Below are 24,640 nucleotides of genomic sequence, written 5' to 3' on the forward strand. Positions count from 1 at the left end.
GAGATCCGGCCACTGCACTCCAGCCTGGGCGACAGAGCGAGACTCCATCTCAAAAAAAACAAAACAAAAAAATCATTAATTATCTTTTGTATTTTGTGTTTTGTTTTGGTGCCAAAACCCAGGATCAGCTATCTTTTAATCACTGAGCAAAATTCTGTTTACTGCATATCTACATCTACTTATTGTTCTGATCTTACATTGTAATGTGTTCCCTGAGTTTGATTTTTATTTATTTGTGTTCCTGTAAACCACTTCAAATTGTTTGTAAAGTAATATAGTGCATAAGTAGCCAATTTTTAAAACACAAAAATTAAGCTTTAGTTTTTAACAAAGCAAGGCATGATATGTTTCAAATGTTTTTTGGTTTCTTCATATTCCACTTAAAAGCCATCATTTCTCCCTAAACTGGTCTCTTCCCACACTGAACTTTAGCATGCTGAATCATTTAGCCATTTAATGAGGACAAGGAATTGGTCCCAATTTTCATTTGTGTGTGTCTTGACTTCTCGAACATTTTCTCATCTCTTGAAATGTTGTAGATAGTTTCTTACATGTTTACTATATTCCCTTCTGTGCTTACCACAATGTTGGGTAGAGTAGGTATTCTGAAATAAGGAGCCTTGGGGGCTAGTACTTAATTTGGAAATGGTAAATCAGTTGTTTACTTTATGGTACTTTGATGGCATTATCTAATTGCTCTCCTCAAGCTACAAAGTCTGAACGACGACCACTCAAAACTGAAAATAAGGTGGAATCTCTCCCGTTGGGTGCTAATCTGAACTATGAATTATTTACATCTCAATTCTAAAGTGACTGTGTTGAGTTTGATAAAAAATTTTGAAATGCCTCGCTCGTATGAGCTTGCTCTCTCTTTCTGATTTTTGTTCCATTCTGTTTCTCCTCCCAGACAGTTCTGGTTCACACATCAGAGACAACTCGTCTTAGATATTTCATGGAGTTGTTGCTTGAGAAAGGAAAACCTCTAATGCTAGTAGGAAATGCAGGAGTGGGAAAAACAGTCTTTGTAGGTGACACATTGGCAAGTCTCTCTCAGGATTACATAATATCACGTGTGCCTTTCAACTACTACACAACATCCGCAGCTCTGCAAAGTAAGTGCACCTGTTTATTTTCCAGAAACAAGGGATCAAAAATCATCAAGGTGGGAACATGTGGCCCAAAAGACTAATAATACCTTTCCCTAGAATTTAGAGTTGTTGCTTGGGCCTCAGATGAATTTGTACTTATCATCCTTGTCAAATATACGTTCTTTAAATATTGTTGTGATTTTAGCTTTTTATGTCACTCATGGCTTTATTTGGGTGATTATGCTTTAGAACAGCAAGAATATACATCAGTAGTATTAATGTGGTACCTCAAAACCACTGGTTGCCTTTAATTGCATGGAGTCTTACCAATATAAGGGTATACTCAAGGAGGTATGTTCTGGCTACTTTTTCAAGTAAGAGATTAATTTAGGATAAATTCATTAAAACTGAGTAAATGACAGAACGAAGAGGCATTAATGAAATCTTAAAGTCACTAGAACTAATTTTGAACTATTGAATAATCAGTGTAATCAAAAGAACCTCACAGATCTGGGGCATTCCCAGAGTTAGTAGGGTGAGCAAGAGACATGGGAAGTAGAGGGGAAATCACAGAGCTGATGTCAGAAGGCCAGTCACTCTCCAGCAGGGAAAGGGAGCTCTGTTTGGGGGCAGCCAAACTCTCTGATGTCTAATTGTTTATTAAAACTGTTGAGTTGTCCTGAATGTGGGTTCCCGAGGTGTCTGTTTATATGTGGATATATGTTGTTTTCTTAGCTATATCAGTGGAGACTAATAATACTAAAAAATACAAAAAACTAGCCGGGCAAGGTGGCGGGTGCCTGTAGTCCCAGCTACTCGGGAGGCTGAGGAAGGAGAATGGCGTAAACCCGGGAGGCGGAGCTTGCAGTGAGCTGAGATCCGGCCACTGCACCCCAGCCTAGGCGACAGAGCGAGACTCCGTCTCAAAAAAAAAAATTAAATACATTTTCTTACTCATTGACATCATTAACAGCTGATAGTGATTTTTCTATCAACTTTTTATTAGTCATTTGGTCTTGTCTTTATAAATGGAACCCTTAGAAAGCCAACTCAAGCCAGGTGTGGTGGTACATGCTGGTAGTCCCAGCTATTCAGGAGGCTGAGGTCGGAGGATTGCTTGAGCCCAGGAGTTTGAGTCAAGCCTGGAAAATGTATTGAGATACCTGTCCCCCAAAAAGAGTCAGTTATTTCATTCATCTCTTCAGAAAATACATATTATTTACCTACTTTTTCCCAAGCATTGTGTGGGGTATATGTTTTTCATTTGCAGATATGAAAGAAAGACTCTATGATTTATAAATGGAAGATTAGGCTACAGTTCAGTAGTTGAACAAATTACTTGACCATGATGTGAGGGCATCTTGCTAATTCCTAAAAGGAATACAGGCATGAATAAGATTTAGAGATGGCCTATTAGTATGAGGAGTAGAAAGAGCTATAGTTGTCAGTATACTTGTAAAGAGAATTATGGTTTCAAACATTTGAGTTGGGGCGACAAATGGGCAATAGAAGAAGATTAGGATAGAAGGACCAGCTTAAGGAAAGATGTGGAAGAGAGAAAATTGTGGGACACAGTCAATGAATTGAATCTCTGTGATGCCTGAAGCATAGTGATTGGGTGGAAGATATGGAAAAGACTAAGCTATTGATGTGGAGTTATACTGCAGATAGGGTGACCACCTATCCAGTTCGCCAAAAGACCAAAGTGTTTTCTGGAACATGGGACTTGTAGTGTTAAAACTGGGACAATCCCAGGCAACCACCTATGGTTGATCACGCCAACTGTAGAGAATACTGAGACACAAAATGAGGGGACTGTGAACCATTGATAGGGAAGCAAGTAACTGACAAGGTGGGCACTGTCTTTTGAGAAGAGAGATCTGAGGTGGGGAGATCAGTCCCCCTGAGTAGTATAAGAGCTATATGTAATGTGACCCTGGACCAGAGTTGTAGAAAAGCAGGTGGCAAGTTGGGAACATATGGAAATGACATGAAGTACCATTTATGGGCTGTGGTTGGACAAACACGGGACCAGGAGAGAGAGAGATTACTGGGAGGCTTTGCATCTGGCTGACTGGGCATGTTAACCCCATAAGCAAGAGCAAAGAGGCAAAAGGGAGGAGGTGAATTATGAGTGAGGAAGAGAAGATGTTAAGCTGAGTTGGAAAAGAGGCAGATTTAGTGTTGGCTGCACATTGGATGGTAGTGGCTAGTAAGAATTAATGCTCAGCAAGTGTTTGGAAATGTGGGTCTGCCTCTTGGAAAAGGTGTTTATTTATTGTATGATTCTTTGTTCATTCATTCATTCGTTTGTTTGCTCATTTTAAAAAAGTATTTGTTGTGGCCATTGTCGGTGGTATAGCAACGAATATGACATAGTTCATTGGTCTCAAAATACTTATAGTCTGTTTGGAGAGTCAACAAGTAATTAGATACTACATCTCAGACACACACTGTTCTGGATTTCCTTCACCCAGGACTTTAAAAAATAGACACAAAGTCACATAGACACAGGAAGAAATGTAACTTTATGTATACACGGATGGTGTCTACATTGTGGATAGTGTCTACGTACACTGTTCTTGTGCTTCTGCACTCCAGCCGCCTAAGAAGACAGGTAGGGGAGACTTTCCTGAGCTGTTCCCAGACTCTCCTGCAGAGATGATAAGAGAACTGAGAGACCAGGCCATAGCTGGACTAGCAGTGGCCATATAGAATGGGTACAGGGAAGGAAGTACACAGATCAGGAATTGGGTTGTTTCAGCTGTGATGGACAAGGTGATGTCATGCTGCACATGTTGCAGTCTCCATAAAGGAGAGGTGGAGTGACTTCTGGCAACAGGAGGGAGCTTGGCAGGAGAGCATGACACAAAAGGAGGGGCCAGAAACACATGTCAGGTCTCTTAACCTATGAAGAGGTGATACCTGAAACCATGGGGTAGATGAAATCAACAGAAGGTAAGAACAAGAGAAAAATGACTAAACAGAACATTTACGTTCTATTGATTGGTGGACAGAAATATATGTTTATTTCAGAAATTCTTGAGAAACCCCTAGAGAAAAAAGCTGGTCATAACTATGGTCCTGGAGGAAATAAAAAATTGATTTATTTTATCGATGACATGAACATGCCTGAAGTGGACTTATATGGCACTGTTCAGCCTCACACCCTGATCCGGCAGCATATTGATTATGGACATTGGTAAGCAATTCTCTGTAGTTTACTCTCTCCCAAAATCTAATAATTATTACGGATAATAATTATGGATGAATTATTATGAATAATTATTATGGATGAATTCAAGTGGAATTATCCCCAGTTTCTTCTAAGGAATATCTTTTGAGTTTACTTTGTATCTCTTTTCATCATATTAAATGGAGTAGTTTCCCTTTGTGTCTTTGGAAGATTGGATTGAAAAGTATCTCAGAAATGTTAAGACTGTCCAGAAATCCTGTCCTCTTTAAGAGTTAACTCACACCAAATTATTTAAGAGAAACTTGATCTGATTTGGCAGGGTGTAAATGTTTGGGCACTGTAGTCATCAATTCCTGACAGTTAACTATAGGGACAGCCCCCAGCCCATCCATGGAGTCTTGCTGTGGATACAAGATAGTTTCTACAGAGTAACATGAAAATCAATAAGCAGTAATAGCTTATATTGATGCAGCTCCTGATCTTGATTTTGGCATCAAAGGAGTTAAGTCACCTTCAGTTTTTTGAGCTTCAGTTTTGATGTCTCTCAAATAAGGCTCACAAGGTCAACCTCACAGAGTGATTATAAAGATAAGGAGATAATCTGTGATGAAGTCCTTTATGAACTGTTATATTTTGTTGTCATCTCCAGTTTTTGGATTTAAGGTTCTGTTTTCTGTCTTTCAGGTATGATAGACAGAAGGTGATGCTTAAAGAAATCCACAACTGCCAGTATGTCGCCTGCATGAATCCAATGGTGAGCAGCTTCACCATCAATCCTAGGCTACAGGTAGGGTGTTGAATACTGCACTCAAAAACTGTAGATCTGTATTGTATTGCTTTTGAGTACAGATTAGGATTCCTGTGGGACATCTGATTAAGCATGTTTTTCATGGCAGCTGTACCATATTTTATTCCCACTAACAATAGACAGGGGTTCTAATAAGCCTTTTTGTTTTAATTAGTAGATTTTACTTTTTATATCAAAGTTTATAGCAAAATCAGCTGGAAGTACAAATAATTCCTATGTACTCTCTTAATGCCCTCACTTGTTTTACCCTATTATTAACATCTTGCATTAGTTACAATGATCAGCCAATATTGACACATTATTATTAACTGAAGTTCAGAGTTTACATTGGGATTCCTTCTTTGTATTATACATTCCATGGGTTTTGACAGATGTATAATGACAAGTATCATCTGTTAACAATATCATACAGAATAGTGTCACTGCCCCAAAATCTCTGTACTCAACCAATTCATTCCTCTCTCTTTTCCCTCTGAGTCCCCGGTAACAATTGATCTTTTGTCTTTTCTTTACTATTATTATTGTTGTAAAATACATGTTGCATAAAATTTACCATATTAACCATTTCAAGTGTACAGTTCAATAATATTAACTACATACATAATGTTGGGCGGCCAAGATCACCACCTACCTCCATAACTTCATCTTGTGAAACTGAAACTCTGTATCCATTGAGCTCCCCTTCTTCTCCTCCCCACTTTCCCCGGGCAACCACCATTCTACTTTCTGTGTCTATGATTTTGGCTATTTTAAGTACCTCATATAAGTGGAATTATCCAGTATTTGTCTTTTTGTGGCTGGCTTATTTCACTTGGCATAATGTCCAGGGTTCATCCAGTTGTGGCATATTGCAGAATTTTTTCCCTGTTTGAGACTGAGTCATATTCTAGTACATGTATTTACCACATTTTCCTTAGTCGTTCATTCGTTGATGGACACTTGGGTTGCTCCCACATTTTGGCTAATGTAAATAATGCTGCTGTGAGCATGGGTGAACAAATATATCTTCAAGACCCTGCTTTTAATTCTTTGGGGTATACACCCAGAAATACAATTACTGAATTGTATCAGAATTCTTTTAATTTTTTGAGAAACCATGGTACTGTTTTCCATGACAACTATACCTTATATTATTCCCTACCGACAGTGCATCAGGGTCCCAGTTTCTCTACATCCTCACACACATTTATTTTCTGTTTTGTTTTGTTTTTTTGACAGCAATCATGCTGTTGAGTGTGAGGCAGTATCTCGTAGTTATGATTTGCATTTTCCCAGTGATTAGTGATGTTTTTATGTGCTTATTATTCATTTTTGTATCTTCTTTGGAGAAATGTCTATTCGAGTCTTGTGCTCATGTTTAAATTGGTTTATTTTGTTGTCATTGAGTTTTAGGAGGCCTCAATGTATTCTGGATATTAATCCCTTAAGCACTGATATTTTCTCTGTTTCTATAAATTTTACCTTTTCCAGAATTTCATGTAGTGAGAATCGTAGGGTATGTAGTCTTTCCAAATAGGCTTTTTTTCACTTAGCTTAACTATGCACTTAAGATTTCTCCATGTCTTTCCATGGCTTGATAGTGCATCTCTTTTTATTGCTGAATAGTAGTCACTATATGAATACATCACAGCTTGTTTGTCCATTCATCTACTGAAGGACACCTTGGTTGCTTTCACTTTTGACAATCACGAAGGAAGTTGCTATAAACATTTGTGTGCAGGTTTTGTGTATGCGTATAAGCTTTTTAATCATGACAACAGCAGCAGCTACCACCAACATATGTTCAGTAGCATACAGTGGTTGCTTTTTCATCTGGACTCAACTGAGACTGAGCTCAGTGACTGCTGATCTTGGCTGGGCTCATCTGTGCATGTTGGGGATAAACTGTCAGTTAATTTGATGTGGCTTTGGCTGGAGTAACTGTCACAACATGGCCCTGCTTTATGTGTCGCTCATACTTTAGGGCCTGTAGAGTTTGTGGCAAAGTCAGAGGCTTAACAAAGTAAGTAGAAATATACACCTCTGACAATGACTGGCACACTGTCACTTCCACCTCCTTCTGTTGGCTTAAGTAAATCACATGGCCAACCCCAGAGTCAGAGTGGAACACTAAAAAGCTACATGGTAATGGGCCTGGATACAGGGAGGAGTGAAAAAATCAGGTCTTTGCAATTTTCTGGTACAATCATGATTTTTACACTCTTATATTTGTTTTTCTTTTCAGAGACATTTCACAGTGTTTGCATTCAATTTTCCATCTTTGGATGCACTAAACACCATCTATGGCCAAATCTTTAGTTTCCACTTCCAACGGCAAGCATTTGCTCCATCAGTTCTCAGGAGTGGCCCCGCTTTGATCCAGGCAACAATAGCATTCCATCAGACAATGATGTGTAACTTTTTACCCACAGCTATTAAATTCCACTACATCTTTAATCTGAGAGATTTATCAAACGTCTTCCAGGTACCTTGACTGCTCTATGTTATGCCTCTTGAGTAGACAAATAATTATAATACTATGTATTAGCCTACTTTTTGTGTCACTATAGAGAAACACCTGAGGCTGGGTAATTTATAAAGAAAGGAGGTTTAACTGGCTTATGGTTCTGCAGGCTGTACTAGCATGGCCCCAGCATCTGCTTCTGGTGAGGGCCTCAGGAGCTGACAATCATGGTGGAAGGTCATGGGGAGCCAGTATTTCACATTTTGCATGGCAAGAGCAGGAGCAAGAGAGTGAGTCGGGGCAGGTCTCCAAACTTTTAAACAACCATGTCTTGTATGAACTAACCGAGTGAGAATTCACTTATTATGGAGGGGATGGTCTAACCATTCATGAAGGATCTGCCCCCATGATCCAATCACCTCCCACCAGACCCTATCTCCAACACTGGGAATCACATTTCAACACGAGATTTGGAGGGGCACACATCCAAACCATGCCATACTGTTAACGGTGTGCATTTATAAAACAGCTTAAAACTATGATTATATACTTTCATATGTGTTCTTTAACTTTACTCATAAACTTCTCAGGAAGTAAATATGGCAGGTGTATTATTCCCATTGCATCAATGAGAACAGTGCTTCTCCTTAAGTCATATAATGTCTTTGTCTGTGCTGCTGTGACAAAATACCTGAGATTGGGTAATTCATAAATAATAGAATTTTATTTCTCACAGTTACGGAGGCTGGGAAGTCCATGATTAAGGCACTGGCAGATTCAGTGTCTGGTGAGGGCCTGGTCTCTGCTTCCAAAATGGTGCCTTGCGTGGTGCATCCTCACAGGGCAGAAGGGACAGAGCAAATGGGGCAAATGCCCAGCACCCCTTTCATAAGATCACGTTGCCCTCATGACCTAGTCACCTCCTAACGGCCCCACCTCTTAATATTGTCACATTGGCAATTAAGTTTCAAGACATGAATTGTAGGGGCCATTCAGGCCGTGGCATATGGTGACTTGGCAGTGGAAGCAAAGGTAGATGTCTGGGCTCTTCAGATTGAGTGAGTGAGTGCTTACTGTTCTGAGTGGCAAGTAAGAAGGATAATTGATCATGTATTTGCATAAGGCATTTATGTGTGATTTTACTCATATATTAAGAGAAATAGTAATTTTTAAATTGTTGGATCATTTTGGTTTAATATTGAAAATTACCTTGCTTACCTGGTAAAAGGACAGTGTTTATGTATTTGACTTAGCAAATGCTAAAGAGGGAACTGAAAGTCTGGAATTATTTTTTTAAATCCCAACGAATGCGGTCTACTCTGTACAGTACAAATGGATGGCTGAAATTTCTTTTGTGAGAGAGGTAGTATATTGATTAAATATGAAAACTCCATAGGACTTCTTTATATTTTTATAACCGTCTTTTCAGAATCACTCCACAACTGCCTCAAGTCCATAACACAGCATTAGTCAGTTGCTTCTTATAAACACGGAGTAGTTCTTTTCATGTCTGTGTATCTAGCTCCTGCCGGAAAGATTGCTTAATACCGTGCTGTTTAAAAGCAGAATTTTAATCTCGGAAGGACAGGGAAGAGAGGTCATAGGTGAAATGGGACTAGAGGACTGCCTCCTCACTCTTCATATCCAGCCTGTCAGCAGCACCTGACACTGCCAAATAATTTTTTAGCCTTTTGCAACTTAATTCTCCACAACTCCCTTACTATTCTCCTGTGCATCCAGAGTAAGCTGCCTCTCTCCATGAGGAGTGAGTGGATGTGAATCTAAGATACTGAAAGCACCATGAGTGGGCACAGGAGTCACAGTGTGTTGGTGCTAGACCCAGATCTACCCATAAAGTATGAATTTGGGTACTTTACTTTTGGTCTTGTATTCATCTGTGAAATGATTAGACTGATATCAAATGATTTTATAGTAAAAAAATATGATTCTGTGACTTTCATGTTAGTACTGTGACTTTCTGTTTGTACATTGGTTTTGTAAACTTAGTCCATTGTAAGGCTTAATAGGCTCAAGTACTCAGATGTGATATTTCACGCCTGTGCTGGTTCTTGAAATGGTCTTACTTGCATACCTAAAAATGGGTATAAGCATACTAAAATTTTAAAATATTGCACTTTTCAAAAAGTAAACCTACTTTTATACACAAACATGCACATTACTATTGATGATATTTCTTTTAACTTAAGCATTTGCTAAATTCACATTTTAGTTTAGAAAGTGTTAAACTTATTTGGAATGTCATCAACCTCTGAATTTAAGTTATTTTCTCCCATTTTTGCCTTGTAGGGGATTTTATTTGCTTCTCCTGAGTGTTTAAAAGGTCCACTTGATTTAATACGTCTGTGGCTTCATGAATCTGCCCGTGTTTATGGAGACAAACTGATAGACACAAAAGATTGTGATTTGTTTCAGAAAAAAATGCTGGAAACTGCTTATAAATATTTTGAAGTAAGTGTGTGAATATCAGAGGTCTCTACTTACTCCAACACCAACTGGGTATTGGGACCAAAATTAGATGAGGATATGAGAGAGGTGCACAAGGGCTTACCTTTTTGCAATGGCTTTGACTCCAGAATACACTTGGTCTATGCTTGGGAACATTCCACCCACCTACCCATGCATGGGTCTGCAAACATTTCTCTTGCTAGGCCATGCTGCCCGCAGCCGGACCTCTGTGGATGGTTGACATGCCATATTTTTCTCTTTGTCGTCCTGCAGGGTATAGATAGTCACATGCTACTTCAACAGCCCCTCATCTATTGCCACTTTGCTAACAGAGGGAAGGACCCACATTACATGCCAGTGAGGGACTGGAAAGTGCTGAAGATGATTCTTACGGAAACCTTAGACAACTACAACGAACTAAATGCTGCCATGCACCTAGTTTTATTTGAAGATGCCATGCAACATGTGTGAGTTAGTCACGATGCTTTTTCATAAAAGGAAGAATGGCTGGGTATCCACAACTGTCATTTTTCAATAGATCATACTAAGCACTCTGAACCAGCAGTTCTTATCTGCTGTTTGATGTATAATTTTAAAGTATAAGAGGGTTGCTTTTTAATGTCACATTCTTAATAATGTCTTACATAGGCACACTGTTTTCTGAGATGGCATCATATCCGTTATTTTACTTGAATATTAAGAAAGTGGCAACGTAAATTACTTGTTCAAAGTCACATAGTTCATAAGGGACAAAGGACTGATTTTCATTGATGAAGCAGGTTTTGTTGAGTGCCAGCTAGGAATATTGCCAGCCTTTCAGCAATTTTGTGCAAATTATTTAAAATGGGGGAGGGCTCATGCTGTGTTGGCAGAAAATTAGAAAAAGGCACCTGTCCTGGGATAGAGCATGGCTGATAAGGTTCTTCCTCACCTCCTGGACCTGGTACCTCATGTAGTGCACAGACTGTGCAACCATCTACAGCCCCTCCTACCAGACATTGTTCTAGGTGCTGAGATACAGCAGCAGTGAGCACAATCCAATCCCCTCTATAGTTGAGCTTACATGTTAGCGATGAAAATGGACATCTATAAGGACATGAACAACTAAACTAAGCAAGAGAGTGAGCAAGAAAAATATCAGAAAGTGATGTGTCATGCCAAGAAGGAAAATAGGTTCTGTGAGAAATACAGTATGTGAATTTCCAAAGAGGGACTGGGCATCTCTGTGAAGAGGTGACATTTAAAGTGAGACCTGAATGATACCTAGGTGCTAAGCATGGAAAGATCTGGAGGAAGAACATTCTAGACAGAGATAAGATTGCATCTGACCCTAAGGCAAGAATGTTTGAGATACAGAAAAGAAGACCAGTTAGGCTGCAGCATAGAGAAAAATATGACAAAAATGGAGAGGCAGGAAATGGCCTTACCAATACGGAGTATTTCCTTGTAACCAGAAGAAGGAAGTTTGATTTTATTCTAAGTGCAGTGAGAAGTGGTTGGATGGGTTTTAGCATGGGGATGACACAGTTCATTGTTTGGGCTAAACAACTTAACATTGACACTGCTGTGTAGAAAGTTGATCACATGTTTACATCTAATACTGCTCTGGTAGTCCAAGTCACCTTCATCTCTCATTGACACCAGCAAAGACTTAAATAAGTGACAACAGCCAAAGACTTAAAAAGAAAAAAAAAATCACTGAAAACAAGAAGAGGCTGAGTGTGGTGGCTCACACTTGTAATCCCAGCACTTTGAGAGGCTGAGGCAGGAGGATCACTTGAGGCCAGAAGTTTGAGACCAGCCTGGATGACGTAGTAAGACCCCATCTCTACAATTTTTTTTTTATTTTAATGAGCTGGGTGTGGTGGCATGTGCCTGTAGTCTCAGCTACACAGAAGGCTGAGGAGGGAGGCTTGCTTGAGCCCAGGAGTTCGAGGCTGCAGTGGGCTAGGATTATGCCACTGCACTCTAGCCTAGGCAACAGAGTGAGACCCTATCTCTCAAAAATAAAAGAAAAGAAGAAGGAAAAATCCAGAGAAAATAAGATGTGGAGAATTCCGTTTTTAGAAGAATTAATCTTTAAACTTATATTCAGCCCCAGAATCTACAAAAATTGTAGAGCCCTTCCTGTCATCACAACTAAGTATTGGTAGTTTTATTGATCCCTTTGCAGTTGTGATCCTTCCTCTGATTATGCAAAGGAAGTTTCAGTTGGAATCTAAGACCGTGGTGTTAAATCAACTATTAGCAATGCTGTCTCTTGTTGGGTTAATATACAGTCACTGTTTATGTGCGTCCTGGCTCAGGTGAAACAGAAACCTCCCATTGATACTGAGGAGACGTTTTCCCGTATAATCCCTCAGTACGGAATTTTCAGTGGCCTAAAAGGTAAGGCTGTTTCTTTGATCAGGGATTATGAGCCAGAAGTTGATTTACTCAGCATTAGAGGTGATTTAAGAGTGTGTCCTTGAGTGTTATAGAAAGGGACTTTGCCACTTAGTGAATCTTGTGAGGTTAAAAACATCAAAGCATACATTAAAATGAAATGAAAACCCTGCTTTATAGCTTGGGGTATCTCTCATGTCAGAGTAATTTTATAGCTTTCCCCAAGGTTGTTTTGTTGTGTGGTCATGTGAAGTAAAATTTAATGTGATGACTGAGCTTGTAAAAATAACCTATCTTTTCTGTTATTGGAGGTTTTCAGAAAATGTTCACATGTGCTGGTCCTAATGTAAGTGATCCCAACTTAATTTTTTTCGAAAAGCACTATTTAAAACAATTTATGTAGATTATTCAGGTTCTGAAGTTTAAGTTCATTTCAGAAAAGCAACCTAGAGCAAAATGATGGCATCAAATTTGGGATGTTTTACTATCTACATGCTTATATTTTGTTTTGTTGGTTTTCTTAATATTTTTAACATTATTATGAACTATTTATTCCACCAAACCCATCTTTTGTTAACGTTAAAGCCAGTTTATTTATAGCTGTAAAATATAGCAATAGTATAAATAGATTAAGTGTTCAGAATGCCTTGGATATTACAGAACAAGGGATTAGTTGGCTTGGTGGAAATTTAACTTTGTGGTACTGAATGGCTTCAGAAAATTATTCTAGAATGGTGTAGTTACAAGGGAAGGCTCTAGTGTGAAGGAAGCAAAAGTTACATTAAGAAACAAGTGCTTGATTTGCTGAGTAAGTCACACGGAGAGATCTGTTGGTCTAAACAAATCCATTCCTTCCAAAATAATTCTACAGCAAAGATTTCCGGCACAAGGCTATTCCTCCTTTGATGTCCTCATACTTGGATGCTGGTGTGGAATTTGGATCTTTCTTGCCAATCAAAATATTTTGAAGACTTTAACACAAGGCCTTTGCATATATTTTCTTTTTGGACTTTTGGTGGTGATAGCAAAGCACTAAGAGAATTCAAAATGTTATTAGCATAGGATGGTTTGTCATGGGAGCAGTTCAAGGGTGAGGGTGAAGATACCATCTTTGATGGGGAAACAAATGAACAAGGACTAGAGGTTTCCAGTAAAAACTGGAATTTAGTCTTTCACTATTTATCTAAAGAATAAACAAAACAGACATAGGCCAGGCGCGGTTGCTCACACCTGTAATCCCCGCACTTTGGGAGGCCACGGCAGGTGGATCGCTTGAGGTCAGGAGTTCAAGACCAGCCTGGCCAACATAGTGAAATCCCATCTCTACTAAAAATATAAAAATTCGTGGGGCATGGTGGTAGTGTCTGTAATCCTGACTACTTGGGAGGTTGAGGCAGGAGAATCACTTGAATCCGGGAGGCAGATGCTGCAGTGAGCCAAGATCACGCCACTGCACTCCAGCCTGGGCGACAGAGCAAGTCTCCATCTCAAAAATAAATAAATATATAAAAGTAAACAAAACAGACATAGTCCCAGGGCATTTTTGATTCTGTGCCACGATGGGCGCTTTCTTTCCCCAGGTGTCGCATCAGCCGGATCTTACAGACCCCTCAGGGCTGTGCTCTCTTGGTTGGAGTGGGGGGCAGTGGCAAGCAGAGCTTGTCCAGGCTGGCAGCTTACCTTTGTGGCCTTGAGGTCTTTCAGATCACTCTGACCGAGGGCTATGGAATCCAGGAACTTCGGGTGAGTAAAGGAGACAGGCACTTCTTCTGACCCTTCTGCTTGGTAGATAAAGCCGAGGCTCCCAGTGCGCCCACCTTGGCTGTGACTCCCAGATTTGGCCAAGGCCTCCGCAACCACAGGAGAGCGGGAGCTCCTTAGAGCAGTAATTGACCTTTGGCAGTTTTGCCTTTATGGTCAAATTAGTAATAATAAATTTTTACAAGTTTTATGTAGGTTTAATAACATGTAAACCTGACTTAGAAAATATTTACTTAAATACTTGCTTACACAAATGTCTATTTTCTATTAATCAAACCTGATGCTTATTGCTGTTAGTGTTCCTGTATGACAAGTTGGGGAAAAAAGACACTAACTTCACAAGTGAAAATAGATTTCTTCCACATTGGATAAGAATAGGAGAAGATGATGCAATAGGAATAACACGTTCAGGAAACTCTCGTGTGTTTTACAAGCTTTGCTTTTTAGTAACAAATGTACTTACAAAATAGTACCTACAATTTGTGCCAAGTGATAATTTAAATTTTAAAAAATCACATATTTTTAATATTACTAATGAAATAAAACCCATTTTCAGTAAAATAGGACAGTTGTTAAAATGAGCAGACTTCTTTTTATGGCACTGCTTGAAAAAGGCATCAATGAATTCGCTTGTACTCAGTGAGAAGGGAGTTGGTGATCTGAGCCTGTTTTCATCTCTCTGCTGCAGTAAGCCAGAAACACAACACTCATCCTTACATGTCGGAAATGGAGGTGGTGTCACACTGCTGTCCCCTAGAATGGGGTCTCTCAGAGAAGGAATATGTGAACCAGTGAAAGGCACCCCACAGTGCTATGGCGATACAGTTACTCAGTTCTCCCCGGCACTCACACACATCCTCTCAGCGCGGCATCAGCATTTTAACAAAACATGAGTGATGGCCTTTCCTTACAGGTAGATCTTGCCAATTTGTACATCAGAACTGGAGCCAAGAACATGCCCACTGTGTTCCTGCTGACAGATGCCCAGGTTCTAGATGAGAGCTTCCTCATGCTGATTAATGACTTGCTGGCATCAGGTGATTAAACCAACACATTTCTTGAAAGATCTTCCCCAATGACAAATTATCTGTAGTTTCAGTGAACTTTAAAGAGAGAGAATTCGTCTTTGAGATGTTTGCTGGGCAGTCTTTAGGGAGAAACCTATAAACCTAACTAATTTGAGGTGTGTTGCTTTCTTAGTCTGTTTATGGATGAGAAGGCCTTCAGTGAAGTAAATGTTATTCCTACACTTGTGGGTGTAGAGGATGTATTCATCATGGCTTGCATGTGGCATATGTCTTGTAAATAAAAAAGAAACATGATATTTCTGATTTTAAACTTATCATTTATGCTGAACTTTGTCTTGTAAAACATTTCAAACGTTTAAAAGTTATATGTAAAATTTAAATTGCAATGATCTTTTAGTAATTCTACTCGTTCTTTGGGGCAGGAGAAATCCCAGATCTGTTCAGCGATGAAGATGTGGACAAGATAATTTCTGGAATTCATAATGAAGTTCATGCTCTGGGCATGGTGGACTCCAGAGAAAACTGTTGGAAATTCTTTTTGGCCAGGGTGCGACTACAGCTCAAAGTAAGAAATACTTGCTTAATCGGCATATTAGTTAAAACCTGCTATTGCAACTGTCTGGTTCTATTCTGAGTTTTTTATTATGAGTTTGAATTTCAGTGATGCATTTGGAAAGGATGTGTGCATTTTTACACACCTGTATCTGGAGTGGACCTTCCTAAAGTGTCCCATGATGCTGGGCTCCTGCAAAGCACTGCTGAGCAGTGTGTGCAGTCCTCAGCTGAAGCGCCTGTGGTCTGTGCCCTTGAGGAACTTACACTGTTACAGAACACAGGAGACATCACAAATAATTTTCATACAATATAAATGTAAACAGTGCTGTGGGATTACAGAGGAGCGCAGTATCCTTCGTCACTGGAGCTGGTCATCGTGGAGGAAATGATGGGCCACGTGTCAAGCATGGAGAAGAATTCAAAGGGAGGAGCTTTCAGGGACAGGAAATGGCATTTATATAAAGGTCAAGTGCATGGTACACATTTGGAGAAACCCAAGTTACCTCTAAAGGCCTGGAACAGAGTTCTTATAGGGAGAGTGAGATCAATAAATCTGGAAAAGTAAATTGGAATGAGATAAGAGGTTTCTAAATCATGAAGTGAATAGTGAGGAGAGTTTTGAGTTAAGAAAGTGGTGATGATGTCAGTAACTTCAGGGAAAGGAATTTAGAAGTAACACTCAGATGGGCCAGGTGCAGTGGCTCACACCTGTAATCCCAGCACTTTGGGAAGCCATGGCAGGAGGATCACCTGAGGTCAGGAGTTCAAGGCCAACCTGGCCAACATGATGAAACCCCATCTCTACTAAAAATACAAAAATTAGCCAGGTTTGGTGGCATGTGCCTGTAATCCCAGCTACTGGGGTGGCTGAGGCAGGAGAATCACTTGAACCCAGGAGGCAGAGGTTTCAGTGAGCCAAGATCATGCCATTATACTCCAGCCCGGGTGACAGAGTGACACTGTCTCAAAAACAAAAGAAGTAATGCTCAGATGTTCTGAAGAATTACCCCAGTGTTCTTCCTCATTAGCTGCTCTGTGCTATAGTGTATCACATAGGCAGACAATATAACCAGATAATAGAACAATAAAGGTCAAATATCACAAGATAACAGGGAGAGCCTCTAAACTCGTCAGGAAGCCAATTTAAGAATGCTGCTAGGAAAATTCAGGCTTTCTGGTATGGAATGGTTAGTAATCTAGGAAAGCTGCTACTTTACTGTTGCTTCTCATGTTGTTATGCCTGTGAAGTTAGTGGCAGGCTGCGGCAGCTATAGAGCTGGAGTATTTAAGGACAGGAGATGGGGACTGGCATTGGCCCTGAATATGCCTTTGATTGGACGTTAGGGAGCAGAGTCACCAAGTTTCTCCAACATTCTGCTATTTCAAGTTTCACATTAATCTTACTAAGCAATTCTGGGCTGAGGTTAGAAGGTTAGAACTTAAGGTTCAGTTGCCCAAAGAGCTTTCTTCCCATCAAAAATAGACTAAGAATACATTTGTCAGCTAGTAACAAGGCCAGGGATTTCTTCCTGTTCCATTGTGATATACTAGAATCAAATTTTCTTTATTGAATGGGAAAACAAGTACAATGTTAGAATTTGAGGTAGTAATAGTATAAATCAGTGGTTCTCATAATCTATTGCTTAGAGCTACAGAATCAACATCAACAAGAAACTTTTGAAAAATGTAGTTTCTCCAACTCCACCCCAGACCTCCTGAAGCAGAAATTTTGGGTGGCCCCAGAAATCTGTCTTAACAAGGCCTCCAGGTGATTCAGAGGCATGATGAAATTTAAGAGCCATTGTTATAAATAGTGCTAGAATGAACATTGTATATATCTTACATGCTCAACTTTGCTTGCTTCTACAGGATAAATTCCTAGAATGGATATTGCTAGATTCAATAGTTACAGCTTGTGATAGTTTTAAAACATGCCTTCAAATTCTTTGATGCTCTTCTTACTCACAGGTGGCATCTAGATCCCCTCTTCTTGAATTTGGGTGGGGAGCTTATGAATCTTCAGCTAATATCCAGTATGACAGAGGTGATGCTGAGCAACAACTAAAGCTAAGTCATAAAGGGCTCAGTTTTCTATTGGATTGTACATATTTTTGTCTATAAGAGTTCTATGTATTTAGGCAATTATTCTTATATATGTGTCTCATGTATATTTTTCCTATTCTTTTGTCTTTTAAACGTACTTATGGCACATGTTCGTTTATAGGTCTGTAACTCTCCAATTTTTTAAAGGTTTGTGTATTAGATTAATCAGTTTTTTCCTTAATGGATCCTTAGATCCATTTCTTAGAAGAGTATTTTACTCTTCAAGATAATCTTTTTTTTATTTTTTGTTTTTATTTATTTACTTATTTATTTTTTGAGACAGAGTTTCACTCTTGTTGCCCAGGCTGGAATGCAATGGCGTGATCTGAGCTCACTGCAGCCTCTGCCTCCTGGGTTCAAGTGATTCTCCTGCCTCAGCCTCCCAAGTAAGTGGGATTACAGGTGCCGGCCACCACACCTGGCTAATTTTTTGTATTTTTAGTAAAGACAGGGTTTCACCATGTTGGACAGGCTGGTCTTGAACTCATGGCCTCATGTCCACCTGCCTTGGCCTCCCAAAGTGCAGTATTACAGGCATGAGCAAGATAATCTTTGCTAGAAGCAGTTGGAACTCACATTGAGCTACAGTAAGAGAAAACTCGACAGTTTCTTGAAGCCTTTCACAATAGCAAGTCCAGACTGGCTCAGTATTATCCTTAGAGGTCCCTTAGAAAAGATGTTCATCTCTTGTCTTTCCCTTCTGCCTGCTTTCATCGTGATGCCTCTTGCCTCCTGATCACAGGTGGGTACAGTATGTTTATGTTCTGGGCAGGGGGATGGAAGGGGAAGAGGACCTAGAGACTCTGTACCAGGAAACCTAAGCTCCTCCCCAAAACCCTAAGCTGATGTCTGACTGGCCTCAAATGTTTCCCATGCTGTCTCCAGCTACTAAGGAGTCTGCAGGAGTAAATATTTAATTTGGGGACATTGCCTTTATGAGTAAAATTGGAAATGGATTTTGGAATAGTTTTAAAAAGAAGCAGTATCAGTCATTTCAGTGCCTATATGCTTTCATGCTCTGTTTAAAACTTTGCTACCTCTGAAATATATTTTTTATTAAATATGGTGAAGTGTGAGCTGAGAGGTTTCAAGTTATTTTTCCCAAAAAGATGTCTTCTTGTCTAAACACCATGTATTTCTTCCTTACCAGCTTCAAATACCATCTTTAGTGTATGTCCAGTAGCCATATTAATTGTGTCTGTTTCTAAATTCTCTGTTCTCTTTTCTTCTTAACTCTCTGCTACTGATTTCAGCATTGCACTATAAATTAGTAAAGCTTTATCATTTATTTTCATTTCCAGTTGCTCTTTCTTGTTAAGCTTTTTCTATTTATTCTCCTGTGTTTACATGTTTGGATAAGTATTAGCATCATTTTGTCAAATTCTCAACACACTCCATGTCAACTTTGATTGAAATCATGCTGAATGCTTATTTTATATTAGAATTTAATCTTCAGGGTACAATGTCTTTTATTGCTTTTATAGAAGGATTGTTTCATAAAGTTTTGTAATGGTATATTATTTCTATATAGAAGAGCTATTGATTTTTAACTTTATAATCAGCTACCTTACTGTCTCTCTTATAGTTTCTAATAGTTGGTTGATATCATATAGCCTGCAGGTAAAGATATTTTGTCTTTCCTGCTATTCTGTTTTTCTGCTCTCCTCCCTCATTGCATTGGTAAATATTGCAGAACATTAAGTAATTTTGATAATAGTAGGAATTCTCTCTTAATTCTTACTTTAATGGGGATGTATCTAATGTTTCACAGTTAGGTTTTCTGTTGGCTTTTGATTCAGAATATGTATCTTGTCAAAGAAGTATCAACCTAGTAAATTCATTTTCAGCATCTATTGAGATATGTATATGTTTTTTTCCTTGTACTTACTAATATTCATATAATACAGAATGATATACAGAAGTTTTACATTTTTATATTTTTATATCCATCAGCCTTTTTCTTTGTTTCCTTTGGGTCTGTGTGTAGGCAGACCTTACCAAAACTGAGGTAAGTTTTATATTCATCTCTGTTATTGTCTTATCCTTTTTATGGTCTTATTTTTTAGTATTTAACCCAATGCAAGATGGAATTTATTTTGGAGTTAGATTTGGATAATTCCCTACCCCTACCCCCCCCATCATCACAGGACTATTAATTGAATGACTTATCTCTTCCCTACTAAAATGAGTAGGAGGTTTGTTTTGTTTTTATTATGTGCTATTTTGTTTTTAACATCGAGTAGAAATAGGATATCTCTGTCAGAAGAAGGGATCCCACTTCTGATCCCCTTTGGCCTTGTCACTTAGTTCAATCCATCCTGTGGAAGGCTGATGGTCAGCACCATGACCTCTTTACCTTGAAGGAGAACTAGTATGGTAAAAATGAGTAGTATTTTAGCCTGAAAATGCCAACTTCTTTCTTTTAATTTATGTATATTACCCCCACATCCTTAGAATTTTAAAGAAGAATTCCAAATTGCACTATGTTATTTTCAGATATCATGATACTCACCAGTGTGTACTAAAGACTCAGAATTTCTGATGAACTGATACCTCCTTTGCATACATTCCAAGCTGGGCGCCATGGAAAGCTTAATGTGTTACAGGGGTTGGTGAGCACACCTGGCAGGTCAAGCTAAATGATGTGAAGTTGCCACCCCATTACCCATGCTCACCACCCAAAGTCAGTTCCCACTTGGAATGCAGAGACAATGAGAACCTGTTGGCATGCAAAATGTGACCTCTGAATCCCAGAGGGCAGTTCCCATTAACAACCATCAGATGTGTGTCCTTGGATTGCCTCAAATAAGCCAAGGAATAGCAATGCCAGATGCCTTCTCTCCTTCACATTTGTCTATGTGCATCTTTTCCCACACAGTTCTCGTCTTACAGCTAGAATACAGAACTTCCGACTCCTCTCTGGTGGACCTTAGTTAACCCAGTAACTTTTCTTTCTTACTTTCCTTCCTGGCCATCTGATGCTGTAGTGCAGAGGACACTTGATTTATGTGGCAACCTCTGATTCCCTCCCAAGATTTTAGATATTTGCCTCGTTATCTACCTACTTAAGTGTATATATAGAGATCCATTTCTGATAATTTTAAAAATATATGCTCATTGGAGAGAATTTAAAAGTACAAAACAACATGAAAACAATATTTTTAAACTACCCTTAATAATATTGCCTAGAGATAACATATTGGCATCTTTCCTCTCAGTTTTCTAAGTGCATATAAACATGAAGTATATATTCAGAACTAAAAAATTTTTATTCACATCTCACGCAGTCTTCTTTAATTATCTACCCATTTCCTTTTCTGATTAGAAGGCTCCATAGCAGGTAAAAATCAAATGATTCAAGAATTTGGTGAATGGAATGAACTATTTAACTGAGATGTACTTTATTCTAAACAACTCTTTGTAGAAAATGTCCTTTATCCATTTATAGCTTTTTCTAAATTTCCTATTGGTTTGCTGTAACTTCATATTGTTTTATATGAGCACTTTATATAGTGGATATTATTTATATGTCCAGAATGTTCTGGTTTTATGTGTTTCCAGTTTTTTTTTTTAAATTTATCATAATTCTGCTAACTTTATGATGACCTCCTGTTTTACATTCATATGTATTAAAAATGTTAAATTATTATTTTATGGCTTTCATGTGTTAAGGCTTTTTTAGGAAGCAATTTTTGCACTCCATGGTTATAAAAATATTATTCTGAATTTTCTTTACAGGAATTTATAATATTTTTAATGTTCAGCCAGACAGTTTTGTGTAAATTATAAGATGGCTTTCCTACTGTTCCACCCCTGAATACCCTCAATGCCATTTATTATATAAACTCTCTTTTATCACTGATTCAAAATGCTATTTATCTCATCTATTAAATTCCTAAATATATAAGATTCTATTTAGGGCTGTCTATTATGTCCCATTAATTTGTTTCTGCGTAATTGCCACACTGCATAATAAACACACATAATTGGTGTGTTTATTATAGCCTTATAGTGTATTCTGGAATCTAGTAGAGCAAGATCACCTTCCTTTTCCACATTTACTTAGTTATTTGCACCTTTAATTTCCTGGATTAACTATGAAATCAGTTTGACGACTTTTTAAAAAATTCAATGAAAATGTATAGACTGATTTTGGGGGATAATGGATATAATTACAATATTGAATATTTTTATTCATTCACCTACACTGTTTTCCTTGTTATAATTTAAGGTTTATTCTTGATAGTGTGAATTCTTTCACAACACAAAGGATATTTTTCCAGATATCCTTTGATCTTCTTACTCGTTTTTATTCTGGCTGAACCTTAAAATCATTTTGCTAAATTCTGCTAATCCTGTTGGGAATTATTAGAATCACCTAAAATTTGTTAATGAATGTGGGAAGAATTAGCATCTTTATAATAATTGACCTCTTCCGAGAATGTGGCACATCTCTTCCTTTAGTCAAAATGTCTTTGAGCTTTGAAAAAGCAACTAATTATCTTCAAGTCATTTTACACATTTCTCATTAAGTTCTTTTCTCAATATTTTATAGCATTTTCCACTCCTGCCAAATTTCTAACTGATCACTGTGGACATAAAAGAAAGCCATTGGATGGAGGGAAGGAGGACTGATGGATATTTAGTTATGTGTTTGTTTTACCAACCAATTCAGTGCACACATTAATTCCACTAGCTTTTGCATTTTGTTCTTTAGAGTTTGCTGGGTAGACAGATCATCTTTTAATTTTTAATCCTTTTAATAATCACCACTTTCATATATCTTGGGACAGTCATACTTTCTGAACAACAGTTAAAATTTTTAAGTAACTATAGTGATCATCTTTATTCATTTATTTATTTATGTAATGGGAATGCCATTAACTTTCCATCGTTGAGTATTGGATGAACTGTTGACCTGAGGTATTTTAAATATTTTTTAGGAAAAGGTGTTGCAGTTTATCCTATCTGTTTTTATTTAAACCCCCTTCTTTTATCTTCTGTCTTCATCTTGGCCAGTTCTGCTATGGATTTCTATTATTTTCTTTCCTTCCAACCTCTTGAGAGTGCTATGCAAGCTTTTATTCTTTTCTTCAGGTTCTTATATTAAATCAACTTCAGAGGAATTAGCTGCCTTTCAATCTGCAGGATGCTTTTCTGTTTTTCTTGGTTTTATAGTATTTCTTCCTCTGGTTCCACTTAGGCTTCTTTCCTCTTCTTCCTTCTTGGATAGTAGAGACAGCACTTCACAGCTGAAGTATGGCAACAGACAAGGTGGGTGATTTCCTCCTGGCTCATGCTGCGTCATGTACAGGGACCTGAGAGTGTCAACAAAAATGTCAAGCCCACTTGTATGCAAGCAACAGATTAACACAGACACACATGGCATAAGCCAAAAGACTTAGTAGTAACGCAAGTAATTTTCAGGATATGTTTTTCATTTTGTATAAAACCTCAACTACTCACCTGGCCAGTGGAAAATCAGTTATCGCAGAACCTTATCCTTGTAAGATTGTGTAGTCGAGTCTCTTCAAACCTACCTCTGGCTGAGGAGCAGAACGTTTGGCTTCTTTCCCTTATGCGGATAGCCATCTCGACAGCTTCCTCCATGAGAGGGACGCTCTTCACCCCTCCTGCCGTACATCCTGACACATGCACTAATGAGGAACAAGAAACACTCTAACAGCTGGCTTGCCCATCACTGGTTCCAGAGCTCTGTGAGTCTCTATGCTGCCAACTGTGTTTTGCTTTGCAGGACCACATCTCTCTGGATACAGTGCTCTAGTTTCTGTCCTCCCATTTTCTGTTATTGTTTGATGTAAGCAGAATGAAAAGAACTTTAGAGGAAGACAAAAGGTGCAACCTTGTACTCTGTATCTGAGCTTCACCCTTAAAATCTTTAAGATTAGATAAAACAATGAAACCTCAAAAAAATTAGGACACAAATATCAATGTTTTATTTTGCCCAGAAAAGCTTTTTTCAAACTGCTGTATGTTTACTCATTCATTTAGCCATTCATCACTCAGCAAATATGTACTGAGTGCCCATGATGTGCTGAGTCCTTGGAATGTGACAGGGAGCAAAGGCTAACCCAGCCACTGCCCACCTAGAGCCACCTCCTTCAATCCAGTAATCACACACAAAAAGTAAAATCGCAACGATGTACTTGAGAGATAAAGGTTATATAGGATAACAAGACAGGGCAAGGAAGATGTCACAAAAAAATAATGATCAAGAAGAGAGTTCCAAAGTGTGAATAGAAGTCTTTCTATTATTTTATATTGTAAAAGGAAATTTTTACACCAGAAATCCAGTGCTTAATCCCTTGAGTAAGAATATCACTGTGTGTTGAATATCCTTTGCATGTTGGAAAGCATGTCATGCTTTTCTCATTTTGCTAGCATTCAGCTGTGGGGTTTGCTGGTAGAGTCTGAGGCCTGTTCTTGCAATGATGCATGTGTGTAGAGTTACCCCATTGTGTCAGCAGAAACACCGGCTACTCTAACAGAGCAGCGCTGATCGAAAGCCAGAGACTTGGCATGACACAAGTCAAATACAGCCCCAGCCAGAAGAAAGAAAAATAGGCATCTGATTTTCTTAAAAAACAAAACAAAACTTATACGTTGTTATGGGGCTAGAGACTGTCTTGGAACGCAGTCTGTGACCAGTGCAGGCCCTGGTGACAAGCACGGCAGCTGAGACAAGGGCTCTGCATGACACAAGTCAAATACAGCCCCAGCCAGAAGAAAGAAAAATAGGCATCTGATTTTCTTAAAAAACAAAACAAAACTTATACGTTGTTATGG

At 38.6% G+C, this 24,640-nt stretch overlaps 1 protein-coding gene across 1 annotated transcript in view; it reads left to right on the forward strand.

Annotated features, from left to right (window-relative positions):
• DNAH11 (dynein, axonemal, heavy chain 11) overlaps positions 1 to 24,640 on the forward strand; it is a 384,221-nt gene that overhangs the window by 202,439 nt on the left and 157,142 nt on the right. Inside the window, exons 46-54 of the mRNA XM_011944208.1 lie at positions 908 to 1,112; positions 4,125 to 4,290; positions 4,969 to 5,071; positions 7,317 to 7,556; positions 9,843 to 10,004; positions 10,275 to 10,468; positions 13,967 to 14,129; positions 15,061 to 15,184; positions 15,598 to 15,740. Coding sequence (XP_011799598.1) covers positions 908 to 1,112; positions 4,125 to 4,290; positions 4,969 to 5,071; positions 7,317 to 7,556; positions 9,843 to 10,004; positions 10,275 to 10,468; positions 13,967 to 14,129; positions 15,061 to 15,184; positions 15,598 to 15,740 — 1,500 coding nt within the window. The remainder of the gene's footprint in view (positions 1 to 907; positions 1,113 to 4,124; positions 4,291 to 4,968; positions 5,072 to 7,316; positions 7,557 to 9,842; positions 10,005 to 10,274; positions 10,469 to 13,966; positions 14,130 to 15,060; positions 15,185 to 15,597; positions 15,741 to 24,640) is intronic.

This window comes from Colobus angolensis, unplaced genomic scaffold, assembly GCF_000951035.1.
Source record: "Colobus angolensis palliatus isolate OR3802 unplaced genomic scaffold, Cang.pa_1.0 Scaffold229, whole genome shotgun sequence".
NCBI lineage: Eukaryota > Metazoa > Chordata > Mammalia > Primates > Cercopithecidae > Colobus > Colobus angolensis.